A 17,691-nucleotide genomic window follows, 5' to 3' on the forward strand; every position below is an offset into this window, starting at 1 on the left:
GAAAAATACACGACAAACAAAATGTTTTGAAAAAAAGTCATTTATATTTATGGAATATTTATCCAAAGATTAAAAAAAGGTGTACAAAAATAATACATAAACAAGTTTGTAATTAAATTATTCATACTGATAAAATCAAGATAATATAATATAGACTGTAATTTACCAGAAAAAACAATGTATCAATAATACTTAGACCCATGAAAGCCTAAGACAATATATATATATATCTGTTTATTATTTTACTTTTTCCTTCAATTTGGTTACTAAGATTTCATTTTTCCGGCATTCCTGTAAGTATATTTAAAAACACTAATTAGGGAATCAAAGAAAATGCACAATTCATTTAAAAATGCACTTGATGAGTGCAAGGATGCAAAAAAAAAAAAAAAAACATTCACAAATACTACATTCATATAAGACCAATGTTCCTTCTAAGCTAAAACCACGCATGACAAAAAATGATTTGCTCCTGTCTTACTCACATGCAGTGGGGATTCACTACATGTACTACATTTCTCTCTATATATTTCAGCATAAAACTTTCACTCAAACATGTCAGAATTTTAGGCAAAATTTTTTCCAACACTCAATCTTGGATAAGGTTTGACTGAGATTAATAATAAATTTTACATGTACATGATAGAAACTTTCTTATCCAAAGTGCTATCATGGATTACTCCTACCCCTTACCAGATCATGGCCCAACCCTCTGTATCAAGGAAGAGAAGCTGGTAGTCAAAGACCTGAAAGTGTGTGGTATATGTGTTGTGAATCTAATGTGAAGTTTGTTTTTGTATAATGCTTTTTATAGAGCTGCCATCATTTTTTTTTTTAAATATCATGGAATACTGAAAACAAAACTTGTGGATAACTGAAAATCCTGGCTGTTTAAAATGGCAAGTGTGAAAAAAAAACCAAAATAACAATAATCACAGAAGTTTATAAAGGGATATATTTAAACATTTAAAACATCCATGATATTTCATACCAAACTATCAGAATTTAAGTACAGAAAAACATACAAAACATCAAAACCCTGGAATTTTCTTGTTATAGAAAATAACATCAAAATGAATTCCTTTTATTAAATATGAAATTCTCTCCAAAACACACATTTCAACTTTTTAATAGCTTGAAAAAGTTTTTTTTTTTTTTTTAAATCAAGACTTTGAAAAGTGAAGCAGGCATATGGTGCATATAAGTGAAAATTCATAGTCATTGGTCTGGTGAGGAATGGCAATTTAAAAATTATACATCAGAATTTTTGGATTTTTTTTTCAATGATGTTGATTATGATGGAAAATTATGTTTTGAAAACTTACCCGAGTGATGCAATGGTAAGATGCTTGTCTTCCACTATCAAAGTTGACAACCGTCAAGGCCAACATGTTTGAATTCACGCATAGAGCATTAGAAAGAAGTTCTTTACCTACCAAGCCTGGGGGACCACCAAGATGGTGCCTGCATTTCCCTCCTAACTCCACTGGTTGGAAATTGCTGTATGGCGATATATGACCAGAGTTGGTGTGCAGTAAAGTTGTAGTTAATGTTTCAAGAACTTATTAAAAAAATTTTTTGCCACTTCCCTTTATTTCTGTCACTTACCTAATTTGCATATCCTTATGACCAGGGCTACAACCAGGTACTCAGTCACCCTGCTGAAGCACTCATTTTGGTGCCCTGTAAAATGTAGAAAGAGCAGTTATGTGGTCGATTCTGTGCCCCTCCACTGGTCTGGCACCCGAGGCACCAGACCTGCTGCCCTGCTTATGGCTGGGCATATTTTCTTGGAGCTTCTTGAATAATTTGAAGTGGTGATTTTCTGTGAAACTTGATTCATAAAGATGTCACAAGACTCTCTCTTGTAGAAAGAGTAAGGTCCTCGTTTCAAAAAGAGTGTAGATTGATTTCTCGAGAAACTAGGCAGAATCTTAAGACACTGGTTTACAATTTCTTATTCTGAGTAATGTTATCCAAAAAGGAGTAATTGCACTCCTCTCTAAAATTTTAAGGGATAATTATGTGAAAAGAAGGGGCAGTTTTTATGAAAAAAAAAACCAAATAATTCTAGTAAAATAATTACTCATAATTTGAAGGAGAATTTTGTCTCCGCAATGAAATTTGGAGGAGAAAAATTGAATTTTGATTATTGAACCCCACAAATTGGCAAACACTGATTCTGAATATAAAGGTACAGTCAGGTTGTGGTCAACAGATTGGCAGAGGAAAGTAACAATAATTTGAAATGCAAAAGAAAACATTTTTTCAGGGAAAATCGCAAATGATTTAAAACTCTCTTGGATCAGTAGAAATGCCCACATTTAGGGGGAATGAACAGTAAAATGTGTTTTCAGATAATAAACTCACATAAAAAGACATAAAATTTCAAACATTCATTCTCTTTTGATTAAGTGCTTTTTAACAAAATTCAATATCATCACTGTGTGCTTGTAAAAGGTGGTCAGGGCAGCCTTTACTTTTAAACACACAGTATGTGGACATTCTAGTCTTCTATTGTGGACATTTTTACTAGTCTCATGTAAGAAGGAAAATGCAATAGAGAGACTTGGAAAAAATGTAAAGCTTCTACAGAGGTTATGCTACGCCTTCAATTATTGACAATCTAAAAAAACCAAAACATTTTCTTTAGCATAAACATTCACCTTTGAAACAAAATTGTAATTAAATGTCTCATTAATTAACTGTAATAATCTTAAATTGAAAACAAAATAAACAATATATAGGCTATATGAAGTATTATTTGGAATGCATGGTTTATTTATGCCTCAATATTTATATTTAAAAAAGGATCTGTATCTTGATGAACCAATAAATTACCTCTTTGAATTCCTTCACTGTCTTAAAGTAAAGCCTTTGTTTTTCAATCAGGTCTAACAACTGATCATTCATTGTGTCTCTATGCAACTTTTCTTCTTGTTTTCTTTTCTCCAGCTGCATTTAGAAAAAAAGCTCAAGGAAATGCACTCATTGAACTAAGTTTAATATTCATTTCAAGGTTTATGATTACTAATGCATATGTTGAGGGATTTAATAAGAAAGGGGAAAGAAAGTTTAAAAAACTACTCGCCATTGGATGAAATTTATTAATTGATGAGGGCTATATAAAAAGCTGTTTAGTTTCAACACATGATCTATGGTCTTTCAAATCTGATACTTGAAAAGTGGGGAAGAGTAGCTATGCCCAATTACCATCATCCAGTGAATTTGACAAGCTTCCTCTCAAAAATTTTGGAAATTCTCAAAAGGCAATTGGTGAAGTGGATAGACAAGAATATATAATGTATTGTTGGAAAACAAGCATGGATTTAGGAAGGGAAATAGCTAACCTCCTTTGTATCTATGCTGATGTGACTCAGGCTTTAGATAAAGGCAAAAAGTTTGTTTTGTTTATCTTGATTTCCAAAAGGTATTCAGTTGGGTCCAACATGTTAAACTATTAAAGCATTTACATGAGATTGGGGGGCAACTTGCTGAACTGGATAAAATCATGGTTGCAAGATAGGTTATACCTAGTTAGTGAACAGGGAATTTTCTGATTGGACAGTTGCGACAAGTGGAGTCCCCACAAGGAAGTTTACCCAAGTCCCTCTTAGCTCCATACTTATTTTACTTTTTATTGATAAACTCAATCAGGGCATTGATAGGATTGTTAGCAAATTTGCAGATGACATAAAGCTAATGAGGGATAGTCAGGAATCCAAGGAATGGAAGATGTTTGAGTCAGACTTCAATATGAATTGCAGCATGAGCAAATGAATAGAGCATGATTTTTAGCCTTGACAAGTGCATGGTGGCTTGTTTTGGTTTCAGTAACCCACATTTCACTCAGGAGTTGAATGGTAAAACCATTTCTGATGCAACTAGGATCACAGATTTGGGAATTTTCATCCACGAGTACCTTAGGTTCTCTAAACTATCACACACATGGAGATAACAAGAATCATTAACAAGTTAAACAATAGAAAGGCACCAGGTATGGATGGAATTTCTAGCAGAACCATCAAAAAACTCCATTGTAGGTTCCCTTCTCTCTATTCTATATCTTGTTCAATAAATGCCTGGGCATTAGAACATTTCAAAAATAGCATGCTATTATTGTTATACAAATACAATGCCACAACAGGCAAAATGCCCAACAAGGCGGCTGAGAAAAAGATGCCCATAATAAATATGGATGTCATATATTTCAAAAATACAGCAACAAGATTAAAAATGCAATTACATTATTCCTGAAACAAGGGAGTAAGCCTGAAAACCTTGACCCTTACAGACCCATATCGAATGTTGGGATGGTTTATTCAAATGAAACCTAGTAAAGCCAATTACAACTGAGAATTAGAACACAGTACTTTGTGATGTTGAAACCAGGAGTGCTGTGGGTGCTCGAGCACTCATGGAAATTTGTGACATAGGTCTCAGCATCCCAGAACTTATTCAGAAATAGAAATTTCCTATATATAAAGCTGAAGACGAGTGAGCACTCACTGAGTCAAAACACCTCCAATGCCCCCGCCAGTCCTGTTAAACTGAACATGTTCATGTACTGTATATATTAGCCACCTCAGCTGTTAGATGGTCATTCATATATAGTGCATATTAATCAATAAAATTCAATGCTTTCGAATAATTTTAAAATCTTTCTCCGCTCTGCATCCATTTTGTTACTTTTGGGTAGCCATCTGAAACCGACTGTAGATCAACTTTTAGGTAGCCACCAGGCCAATCATTTAAAAATGCTTAGATAAGATCAATTTATATTTGCCACAAGTGGGTACATAAATTAAATTGTGACTCACATGGTCAAATGAAATACAAAATGTTCTTCTCCTCTGGTATTAGATCAGGGCTGGACAAATCTCCAAAAAAATGTACATGCCCCATCAGGCATGTGACTCAATAATACATGCCAGAATCAATATTTTAAATGCCCGAAAAATATTACTAAATATATTTACTAGATCTACTTATTTCATTTAAAAATATTTTTCATTGTTGATCACACTTAAAATAGCTTAAAGTAACAATTATTCACATAATCCTCTTAAAAAAAATCATAATGAATACACAAATTTTTTACATAAATCATCTGAATTCCACTTATCACTTCTGTCACTCACTGTTGATATGATGAAAACTAACACAGAGTTCCCCAATCTTGTTTGTTTTACTGCCCCTTGTCAGAATTCTTCCCCCCCCCCCCCCCAATAAGATATTCCACTAAATGCAGGGAAATGCCAAATCATCAATTTTTGGACTATCGAGGCTGATCATTATAAAATTAATGAGGTCACACACACACTAAAAAAATCTAAGATCAGTCAATAATAATTTTCCACTCTGTTGGTGTCTGAAAAGAACTTGGTTAGTTACAATTTACTCCACTCATCAAATCAAAGCTGATTTATGTTCAAGGACAGAACTTAGGCAGGTGTGAGGGTGCGATTAATGGAATTATTGCGGATGTGTCCGGTCTTGTCTAGCCAATGATAACCAATTTTTTGCCTAAAGCAAGAAGGGCCCACACCACACATGATAAAGTAGGTCAGGGGAAGGGTATATATACACCAAATGTTTGCTTCTTTTTTAATATCTCATCTATGCACAAACAATTTGGGGTCACAGATTTCCAATCATACAAGAAAACTGTTGTCACGAGTATTACTTTCTGTACCAGTCCCATAAACCATCTCAACTTGTTTTCTCTGCCACATCATACCAGAACATAAACCGTATAGAGGTTGGGGGCGATCCAACATCCACAAAAATTTGTTGTATTAGTACAAGCAGCAGAGCAAAAGTAGATACCTCCACTCATCATGCACACCCTCTCGGTGAACCACATCCCTCTCCTGTTCAAAGAGCATGTATCCGCTTATGTACAGGAGTCCAGAAAATATCTCAAGGACAGCACACACGATACACTGAGTGAACACAAAACAGTTTAATTGATCCCCCTTTCTTCAATGAGTAAGACAAGACATGGGGGGGGGGGGGGCTGCAGATCTACAGGGACTGATCAATAGGGGGGGGGGATGTTATTTTAGGGGTGCGTACAAACTTGGGAAAGGTTTTTCTTATTTTTGGCATTTCCAGTGAAGAGATGCCATTATGAATATTTCATTTTTTTCAGTAGTTGATGTGACATAAGAATCATTCAAATCCCTACCTCCATTGTCATCAAAAGTCAGCAAATCTAGAAACTTTACATCCCCCCATAATATTTGTATGGCCCCTTATACGCAGACATGCCAACATGGCGTGGAGCCCCTCAGTAGTGATGAATGTGGAGCTTCACCAGAGGGAGAACCCTCTCCGACTACAATAAAAAAAAATTTTTTTTTGAATTTATAAAACTTTTCAATTTAAAATTCATTTTAATACAACACCCCACAGAATCTAAAGAGTTCAAGCCACAAAAGACCCCCTCCCCCAGCATAAGCAGACATAGATTGGGGAAAAGCCCCCGTATCCCCATAGCAACTTTACGAGATGGCCTGAACACCCTCATTGTAATCCATCCTTGCAGAATGGGTATAAGGGACGTCTGGCAACTGTAGGAAACCCCCCTGCAATGTTTTCATCATATAGGAGTTCCTTTGGTACCTTTGACGAAACTTTCTAAAACAGGCTCTGCAGGGGCATCTGCACATGTTGAAAACGAGTCCTGCGGATGAAAAACTACTATCTACTGTTTTAAGCCATGTGCGCAATGGCCGTGTTGCATATACATGGCAATAGTGGGCTCAAAAGAGCCTAGAACATTGTTGAACAGGGAGAGGAGTGAGTAACAAGCAGTTTGTCCCATCAGTTCAAGGATCGGCGTTGACCCCACGCCCCCCCCCCCTGTATCTCTGCCCATGATGGGCGGATATACGGTGGGGGCATAGGGGAGGGGCAATGCCCTCCTAGCGTCAAAGGTGGAGTCGCCTGATCTAATATATATATGAATTGACATCATCATCATCATTGCGCCCCCAGCAATAATGACTGTGTTCCAAGTCTATCTCCGCCTATGCATAGGAGACAAAACCATTTTGTGAGGGCACACTTATACTGCAGGCAGATTTTCCAATTCCGACAGTCAATAACCTGACAATGGGCTGACAGGGCCCCGAAATAATTCTTATTATTTTTCACACTATAAATACACTATACAGGGGCCCCATGAAAAATCTGGCTTGTATATGTGGCATGGGACAATTACCATCATTGTTTGTTTTTTCATGCTATGAATTCCATATAGAGCCCCTCCCCCCCTTGTGAAAACTCTGGATTTGCAGACCTGAAAAAGATCCCAACCTAGGGCCCTGCTGCATGATGTGAGGGTCATGTCCTGTCAGATGTTGAAAGGTTCCAACAAGCAAAGACAGAAACAGTTCTTTTTTTGTTCATCCAGTTAAATAGCATTTTCCCCTATCCATAATGTCTGCCCCAATATACACATTGACAGATAATGTCTTTATTCTGATTTTTTTTTTTGTTTATCCAACCTCAGCAAAAAAAAAAACTTGGCGAAAAGAAACAGTAAAAGAAGAAAAAATATTGAATGCCACCAATACAAAATAAGCCCAGATTTTAGGGAGAAAATACAGTGATTCAGAAAAAAAACTTCAAAATATAAAAAATCTCTGATCTTCACCCAAACTTTTGTGACTTTTTTGTGACCCTTTTCTCATTCAGTGATGGTAGACACCCTGAAACTGAGTGGCCTGAATTTTTTGGGAGCTTATCTTTCCCATAAGCATGTATCAGACACAGAAATTAGCTGACAAAAATCACAAATAGATGGGGACATCTATGAACCTGACTGGGTTGTGTATCTATATATATAAAATTGATTTTCTGTCTGTCTGTGTGTGCGTTCTCTATACAAGTCTACAATTTTAGATCGATCGTCGCCAAATTTTGCATATATACCAAATGGGACTCGACTTGAATGATAGGCTACTTTAGAATTTCATCAGAGCAAGGCAAATGACCCAAATGGGCAAAAAACTGTTGAGCAACAATGGTTTTTGTGTCTCAACAATCACTTTCCGAATGTTTACTTTGGTTATCGAGGTTCCCTAGCAATGCGTTTCAGACGTGTTTATGCCTTTACAATGTTTTGTCACTTCTTTAATGCTGCCAGTATACGTATAATAGTTTATGCCTTTATAATGGTTTGCCACATTTTCAATACTCTCAGTAATGAGGCTTTTTGAATAGACGTCATAATCATCACTTTGAGGGTCAGGAAAAGGGTGATCCTCATAGAAATCAGTGTTGTCGATTCTACTGTATAAATGGGGAAATTTTTGGTGGGGTTTTCTGTCACATCAATAATTTTAAAAATTGTATTGAATTCTCGGTTTTTGAAATATTGAGGTCGATTAGAGATATACGAAGCTCAGGAGATTAAATATGAAGTAATTATCCGGACCTACTTTTGAGTTGGCTATTCATGCAATAACATTGATCTCAACTTTTTATTTATATCTTCTCAAGCATGAAAATTAATGTCTCCGTATTGTCTTTTGATATTCAACTGCATAAACAAATGTGGGTTAGGATATTTTGAAATTATGGACCCATAAAAAGTACATCGAAAAAATTCCACTGCATTAATTAAGCATTTTTGGAAGCTGAAACAGGCAGATGGATGACTTGAAGTTCGGGGGGGGGGGGGTCGAAAAACTTAGCGCCCTATAAAAAAGGAAAAAAGTATATCCATTTCTACGTTTCTTTAAATATAGATTTGTTTATTTCATGAGTCGCGCAGGAAGTCGCCATATTGGTTAACACGATTTGCATGTCCCTCAAAGAAAGAGGGAGATATCATGTGATCCAAAAAGCCTCATTTAAGAAAACCCGGGCAGCGCCGGGTATTATAGCTAGTATAGCATAAAATAAAAAATCTTGCAGGCTTTCATTCTTTGAAACATGCCAGATTTTGCCACACCACATCCTTAGCCTACAAACCAAACGTGAATGCCAAGTTCATCTGGCCCGTGAAAGGTGTTTTGGAAGAAAAGTGTCAATACAAACATCATGATCGGTACACCAATTTCTGGCCTATGAGTGGTAGCAGGATTTTCTTAGGGTGAAGGGTTTTCAAAATTTTTTTCTTCTGATGGGAGGGTTTACATGTTTTCCCTGCAAAATAATACCATAATCTTGGCTCGAGGAAAGAGGGAGGAATCGGGACTGACTTCTTATCTTTGGTGAAAGCCTTTTCAAGTCCTTAACTCCGCTTACAAGCGAATTGACAAGAAATTTGGATGCTCTTTATTCTACGAATTGGCAATAAATATAGCAACCTTGTCCTAACCTAACCACATGTCAGAAAAAAGGAAGAAAAAAATGAAGAAATAAGACATTATAATAGATAAGGTGGTAAGAATGTAGGTACAAAGATTTATTTTCACCCTCACCCAAATTGTTCTCTTTCACTTTTCTAAGATACATCATATGTGGGGGGGGGGGGAATCACAATCAGGGTATACAAAAAGTCAAAAGGAAAAAAAATGTAATGTTGCAATAAAGCTTCAGGATGATCAGGAGAGAGAAAAGAAACAGTGAACTTGTTTGAATTAATTCCACTCGTGTTTGGACACAATATTACATCCTTTGACCGAAAAGTGGTTAATATTAAACTGTTTTGTTTTTCTGGGTGTAGAAATTATTTCTTTCAGGACCTCATCAAATAAATATGGATTTATTGTCAAGAGCTTGGTGGTTTTGATATTTATATTTTCTCTGTGGACTCTGAAAAAATATCATTGTAGAGGAATTTATTGTTGTATCAAGTATCGTTGAAGTGAGGTTTGGCTGTAGTTCAGGTGACAGATAAATAATGTCCACAATAAAGTGATCACTTTAAAGTAATTTTTCTTTGCATTAAAAAAATATATGGAATTTTTTTCACCGTTAGAGGGTTAGACACATGGAATGAGGGGTTGTAATACTTACCTTCTGTTTGTTCAACTGAAGTTTTTCAACAATCTGATCAAGCTGAACAAGAAATTGCTCTTTAGTTACAGAATTCGACATGGCCCTTGTAAGAGAGAGGGAAAAAAAAGAGGTAAATATTCATTTGATATGGCAAATTTACTGAACAATATTATGATCATATGTTGAGTTACATTCAGGAGACAAGTGAAATTGGAAAAAAAAAATTCTACAGATTTTTTGTGTTTGAAAAAATTAATATGATGAATGACATTGATACACATACAAATTACTAAATGCTCTACACCTCATCATTTTCTTTCTTAATTTTCTGCTATAATCTTACAGACAGAAACATAATTTAAATGACTATTTGTTTGAAAAAAAATGATAAAGTTGATTTGGAAATTTTGACAAAATTGAGTCAATTGACTCACCCTAAACTTTTAAGCATGATCCTGATTAATCACAACAATGCCAAAAAAATCTACATGTATTTTGTGCGTGTATTTTCACACAACTTATGTACAAGTTATGAAATTAATAGTTAAGTAAAAAAATATATTTAATCTTTGTATGGTAAAATATATGCCGCTGTGATGGACTCGCGATGCGAGGATCCGGGTTCGAACCCCACAGTGGTGGTCAGCTGAAGTTGGTTTTCTTTGGTTCCCAACTTCAAGGCCCAAATGCGAGTCTATCTCCCCGTTAAAAAGTCTCGCCACAGAGAGCAACAGTCCTACAACGATAAATCATTCAATCATAACACTTCACTCATAATTAGAAAAACTGTGACAGATGGCAGCACTACACATAACAAGCATTACAGAGAAACAACAAAACTTCACGTCAGGTTTCACTACACATACACGCACATTCCCGCATGTACCGATTCGTTGGGGGGTTCCGGGGGTGCATGTGTGGTGTAGTAGTAGTAGGTAGGGCCTCCAAAAAATGGCTCGGGGATCTATGATGTTCTTAAGTCAGCCACCTCGTTGGGCAATTTGCCTGTTGTGGCGTTGTATTCGTATTTGTATACTTCATATTCGTATATTCTATTGAGACATTCCAAAGAAAAATAGAGTCAATGAAAATTTTCTATATCAAATCATAAAAATTTCATTTTTAAAAACAGGAATGAACCAAGATCTTACGAGATATTTTAATGGCAATCGGTAAGGTATAATTAATATGCAACATGCATTTTAACAGCTTAGATTGATGTTTGTGTAATTTGATTATAAAATAAACAGCAAATGATGCAAAATTGGAAAAAAAAACTTACTCAGAAAAATTATCTTGAATTGAATTCAGAAGATCCACCTGGAAAATCAAATATTGAAATTCACGCACAGAAAATAACTGATTTAATTTCACATTGTTAAAATTTCTTTTATGTAATGTTACCTCTCTTATTAAATACATTCTGGTATCCTCCAAAGTATTATATAAGGTATAAAACTGTTTGGTTTCTTTATGCTTAGCAGCCACTGTAAATATGAAATAAAAAAACAATAAATTATAGCCTCATATGAACTGCAAATATCATTGGCTATGTTGAAAAAAAAAGAAGAATTTTTTCACAAAAAACCAAAAGAACATAATCTCACCAGAAGCTGACATTTATTTAAAACATCTTATCAACTTATTTGAAAGCATAAAAAAATGTACCAAATAAATGAATTAAACCTTGGTTATAAAGCTCAATAAAACGTTTTTGATATTGGCTTAGTTCAGCACGAGAGGGCACTTCATCAATTTTCCGCTGTAGTGTTGCAATTTCTCTATTTTTTCGAGCCTAAAAGAAAGAACCACATCAAAATTCATTTTCCACAGACATATTTTTAGTACTCACACAAGTTCATTTAAAATGCTGCTTCAACTCCTGTTGGGAATCAATAAAAGTCAGAAAAAAACCATACCCACCAATATTTAAAAAACAAGCATAAATACAAAAAACATTATGAGAGATATAAATGATGAATAGGAAGAGAAATGCACAGGCTGAGATTTTTTTCAAGCAGGCTATAAAAAAATCACATACTTTTGAAAAAAAAAAGTTTTTTAATTTAAATCAGATTTTTTTATTTTAATTATTATTTAATTAATTTATTTATTTGTTTTAATTAACTGCTTATTAATTAAAACAAATCTTGTTAATCATTAAGAATGCATATTTTCCTATCACCTACCTATTTTCCCCCCCCCCCCCAACCTCTCAAATTTAATTCAGCATTAATGAATAAACTACAATCAAGAAATATAAATGCCAAAAATCTGTGTTTATGCAACATGAAAAGGTTGTTGAGCCCAAATTCTCTTTATGGATTAACATTTTACTTGTAGAGAAAAGTGCTTTTATTCATGAATGCCCCTCCCCGATTAAAGTGAATGCCTGGTGGCAACTCAGTATCACACACATGGCACAGGTTTCCTTAATTCACTCGATGTACAACCAAATGGCCATTCAGCATAACCAAGTAAAAAACAAATTCTATTAACAAGATTGTTTCTTGCACAATTGATGGATGCATTTATTACGTGTTCCCGTCTTGCACGATGTTGCTTAATAATTACAAATTTTTATTCTTTCATAGATTCAATGAGTTTTGGTAAAAAAAATGAGCAAACTCGAAATTTTAGCATTAACAGTAAAAAAGTCTAAAGCCCAATGATATTTATGTTGGTAAAACATCTATTATTGTTTTGAATCAGAAATTAGGGAATAGAATTCAAGGCTTTTATCCAAAAAATAATTTGTTTTTTCAACAGGGGAACCCTGGTGCCCCATTGTAACACATTGAAAATACTTAGTGCAGGTTAGATCCCTATATTTTTCTGGGAATAGAAATTTCTTTTCATAGAAATAGAATAGCTTGCTTTCCGCACTGTATATAGGGATTAAGTTTAAGTCTATATCTACCCCAAAGAATTCTATGTTTCTTTTAATCATCAACTTTACCACATATCAATAACATGCCTACCATAATAGGTTACTTTTACTTTAGTATCATTGAAGTTATATAAAGGAAAAGCGAAATTTAAATTTTGTGATTTAAATCAATGATTTTTTTAAGAAAAATCAAGTGATTTAAATCATGAGTCTAATTATGATTTAAATCAAGCTGATTTAAATTCAGGTACCGTTTTCAAGATCAATTGCCATGTATAATTTAAATTGCCATTCCATTAAAAAAAACTATATTTTCTAGCTATATGTTCTTCAAGATAGTGTTCTAGACAAAGTTTCTCTTGACACAGGGAATAATTATATAAATTTAACTTCATAATGATGTCGAAAAAATATATATATAAAATTGGCAGTACACATTACTGGCAACTTCTTTGAAGGTTAACCCTTTGATGCTCAATGGGTTGATATATCAGCTTCCCTGTTTGATTGTGAGAGTGAAAGGGTTAAAGCAAAAGTTGCTATAATAACATCATCTTAGTGTGTATCTGGACTTTTTCCTTACAGAGAAAGTACACTGCTTACAAAAATATGTGTGTTCCTATTATGATATTTCTCTGAATGAATACCACAGTGTAGGATTAGTAAATTTGCTAACTAAATGTAAGCACTTTATCTTTGCATCTGCTTCACTTTTCCACTGTACAATTTAACTTTCATATGAAGGTACTCTTTTCTTGTATTTCACAAATGGTTGTTTGTTAGGTATATTGGATTAATACTACCCAATGCTTAGAACCAATTCTGAAAAGTTGAAATACTTAAGGTTTAGATTAAATGAGATTAAATGGTTTTTTTTTTTTTTTTTGGAACAAATAGTTGGTGTAGGAATTGCATCAGAAGTGCAACAAGCACCCAAAATTATGTTTTTAAAAATGTAAGCACCAAAGCAGATAGGGCAAGAAATATAGATATTCTAAGTGCCCACAAAAGATGCAGTGGTGAGATCAAAAAGCTGAATGGAGTTTACTGGATGACAGACACCAGACCAAGAAAAATAGAAAAAATTAAACAAGACATACGTTAAACAGAGAATTGAAAAGGGCTAATGATTATATACACATTGCAAATTGCTGTGGTTATGTGAGGTCATGAATGAAATGTAGCGGGTTCAAATGGAAGCAATAATTATGCAGATGCGGTAACTCACCAGCAGCACTCGTATCTTTTGCAGTTTTTCTTTGGCAACACCATATTGCTTTTCTATAAGCTGCTGTCTTTCCTGTGTGAGAATAAAATACTTTCAAAATACACTCAAACAGAAATAAAAACCATTCTATAAATTATATCTATTAATTTATGTATTCTGCATAATTTTTTTGCCATGTTTAATTCAACCACAATTGTACTGAACTAAATTCAGCATCATTGCAAATAAATGGTGCCATGGTAAGTTTGTTATTTTTTAATGGTCACATGATGAACATTTAATCACATGTAAATTAAATATTATACAGAGAAGGGCTACACTAGCAGGGCTCCATCCCTATTGCCCCAGGCATGTAAAAATTTTTAGGAGTTTAAAATTTCAGTATGTCTTTTTTCAAATAAATGCCTAATGATAGCTGAGTGGTTCTTAACCAGGAGTGAAAGATGGAAAAATAAATAACAAGTTGAGTGATAATTCAGAAAATTTAAATGATAAAAATTGAATTTTCTATTTCTTGAAAAAGTAGGAATCAAACTAATATTTTGAAACCTCACTTTTTGACTTCTGCTTCAAGAAATGTATGAAATGAAAGTTTCTTTTTCGATAAGCAATTGTATTTATCCTCCAGTTTGATTGATAAAACAATACTATTAATACCCAAAATATTTTGCAGTTTGATTACATTTGTACCTCATGTTATTAGTATATTGGGATTAGATTTGATACTTTCATGAGCATAACTCAGGAAAAACATCAAAAAATTTAATCAAGTGTCAAATAAATACTTATTTATAGTTGTTGCGGTTGTAATCAATAAGTGAAGAATTCATTGAACCTTACATTATTTCAGAATTTCAAAATTTTTTAAAAAGTAGCAACTTTTTATTTTGGTTTAAAAAAGATACAATTAAATGTTTAATCATAGCCAAAAATGACATTAACCTCTTCGCTCCAGAGAGAGGTAGACATATATGCACCTTCATTTTTAATGATTTTTAAATAGTTTGATGATTCTTTTTTCAAGTTTAGATTTGAAGAGTTCACACATGTGAGCCAAACTCAAATGGTCCTAGTAAAGATATCGAACCAAATTAATTACAATGTAATTTTCTTAAGTGAAATTAATGCATAAAATTATTTTATTAATAACAGAAGAAACTAATTGTTCCAATAGATGGAGAACTCATTATTAAAGGGGATGAGGGGAAAGTAAGTTGTATTGCTTTGGGGTGCGGGATGGGAGAAAAAGTTGAGAACTAGTGTACTAGCATATTAAATATGATTTGGGCATGCAAAGTTTTGGAGATTTATCCAGTCCTGGTACAAAGTAAAACTTCAGACTGTAAATAAATTGATTTAAGAGTGTTTGGCAAGGCCAGAAAAAATTTTAAACATATTTTGACTTTGAGATAGCAATATCAATAGAAATACCAAAGTTCCACAGCTGAGGACTAATGTTTAAGAATTACTAATGTTTAGAAGCTTTGCATATTCACGTTGTCTGCCGAGTGTCATATGATGCCAACTAAAAAGCTGATGGGTTGCTTTCTCTCACTGCGGATCAGACTCATAAAAGAGTTTAGGGTAACAAAAAAATGTGACAAACTTCTCTTCCTTGATATTTCATTATTGGCAAATGAAATTTGAGTGTGCGGATTATTGCATAAAATATTTAATGAGGAGCCATTAAAGTATAATTAATAAGCAGAGGCACACTGTTTGACTTCATTATTAAGGACACTATTTACAGGTGGGCTCTCTTCCTGGCATGTTATTTCCTACTGGGCAGCATAAATTGTGTTTCTCTGGTATTGTCACATACATATCAATTATCCCTCACTAAATTAAGAGATGGTAAATATAACACAATTTAAAATTGAACACAAAATCAACATTTTGATAATGAAAAGTCACAAGTTCAATCTTTGAATTGATCCCTGGTTAGTTTAATCAAACATCAACCTTTTTCCATTCTGTGATGAAACATCTTCTATCAGAATTTTTCAGTTTTCCCATATGTGCATGAAATTTTTGTTGGCCATCATAGCTAATTGCCATAGATCAATGAGAGATTTAAAAAGAAAAATTACTGTAAGAAAATCAAATAATCTGCTATTTCCATAATTTTGAATTTAAACATTACATTAAAAAATATTTTATGGAACTCTAGAAAGGAACAAATATGTCCTCAAGAGCTGCATAATGTTTTTCATCACATTCTTTCTTTTGTATAAATTTGTATTTTATGCCATTATATTATTTTTGTAGCAAAACAAGGTCTGTAGTTGATGTGACTATCTGTAGCAGGTGAGAAGCCTGTCCAGTAAAATATGGGACACATGGTCGTCCTATAACCTTTACTCCCATTAAATCAGCAATCCAGAAACAATGCCTGGGATCCACATCTCGATTATCTTTCATAACAATTATCAAATACTAGTACTTCAGTTCGAATGTAACCTCTAATAGGTTAAGAGCAGGACTGTGACCACAAATTTGTATTTGTGAAATCAAACCTCATGTAACATATTGCTACCGATAATGCTGGGGATCCTGTTGTTTCATTATTCATTGAGTACAGGTCTATGGTTTGTTCATTGTTGCTTTGGAAAAGCAAATGCAGATATCATAAGAATACATTGCAGTATTGCCTCTTCTTTAAGTATATTCTTCATGTATGGTAGAAGTTTAATCACAATACCTGTCAAAACAGAAAGAACTTCAGGCAAGACAAATGCAAATTTAAGGCATACGGTAAAATTAGACTTCCTAACTTGACCATTTTATTAACCCTGCAAGTTTCTGGGGTGTTCTGGTCTTTTGAAATAATCCAATGTAACTATGAAGGATCAATAGAGAAAAAAAAGAGACAATTCCACTAACTTCATCTTCTGAGAACCCTTCTTCAGGGGATGTATTCAATTCTTGAATGTTTAACTTCAGTCTAGACATTTCTTCTTTACAGTGAGCTCGAAATTCTTGTTCTTGTTTCTTCAAATTTTCATTCATAGCTACGAGTGATTTAAGTTTATGGAGTACACTGGACATGAAACAAAAAAAAAGTTACTAAAATTATAACATCAATGAGATGGAAAACAGGAAAAAACCATTAAATTTTTTACAAAAAAAAATTGTTTCATTTTTTGGTAAAACAAATTTCAATACAGAAAAACTTGGCAGGCTGAAAATAAGTCAAAATAAAAAAATTCTGCTTCTACATGACTGTCTGACCATGGAAAAGTAATATGACCATAATAAAAGGTATCCAACACATGTGCATGCAAGGTATACATATACTCGTTGACATTTTGAAATTAGGCAATCACTGCATTTGCATAGACTGTTTGCCAGTGCAGATGTGAATAACTTGAAAATTCCTGACAAAAAATACATAAACGACAAAAGGATGCATGCATAGGATTATTGTTTTCTACTTTTCTGGGAACAAAAATGTCAAATGTGTAAGTGTGAATTTTCAGCACTAATGTGACATTTCGCAGAATTTCCTAATATTGTAACTGCTGGGAGAAAGAGAGAGACAACATTTTTGAATCCAGATGATTCCTACAAAAAATTTTGCATATTGACCGCCCCTTGCAGATAGAAACCTTTCACA

At 33.9% G+C, this 17,691-nt stretch overlaps 1 protein-coding gene across 3 annotated transcripts in view; it reads right to left on the reverse strand.

Moving 5' to 3' along the window:
* Positions 1-23: 23 nt before the first annotated feature.
* The window catches only part of fidipidine (coiled-coil domain-containing protein 93), a 100,471-nt gene continuing 82,803 nt past the window's right edge, over positions 24-17,691 (reverse strand). For 2 of the 3 annotated variants that reach the window (XM_089255946.1, XM_089255945.1), the window contains 8 exons: positions 16,959-17,115; positions 14,076-14,147; positions 11,644-11,752; positions 11,362-11,444; positions 11,240-11,277; positions 9,976-10,060; positions 2,842-2,955; positions 29-291 (listed from right to left, as the gene is read on the reverse strand). In XM_089255946.1, coding sequence (XP_089112072.1) covers positions 238-291; positions 2,842-2,955; positions 9,976-10,060; positions 11,240-11,277; positions 11,362-11,444; positions 11,644-11,752; positions 14,076-14,147; positions 16,959-17,115 — 712 coding nt within the window. In that variant the 3' untranslated portion in view covers positions 29-237. Of the gene's footprint in view, positions 292-2,841; positions 2,956-9,975; positions 10,061-11,239; positions 11,278-11,361; positions 11,445-11,643; positions 11,753-14,075; positions 14,148-16,958; positions 17,116-17,691 lie in introns of all 3 variants that reach the window. The other variant, XM_089255944.1, reaches the window with a different exon arrangement.

This window comes from Pholcus phalangioides, unplaced genomic scaffold (assembly GCF_987345545.1).
Source record: "Pholcus phalangioides strain wild (caught in Gottingen) unplaced genomic scaffold, Ppha-v1.0 ptg000004l_1, whole genome shotgun sequence".
In the NCBI taxonomy this organism is placed as follows: Eukaryota; Metazoa; Arthropoda; class Arachnida; order Araneae; family Pholcidae; genus Pholcus; species Pholcus phalangioides.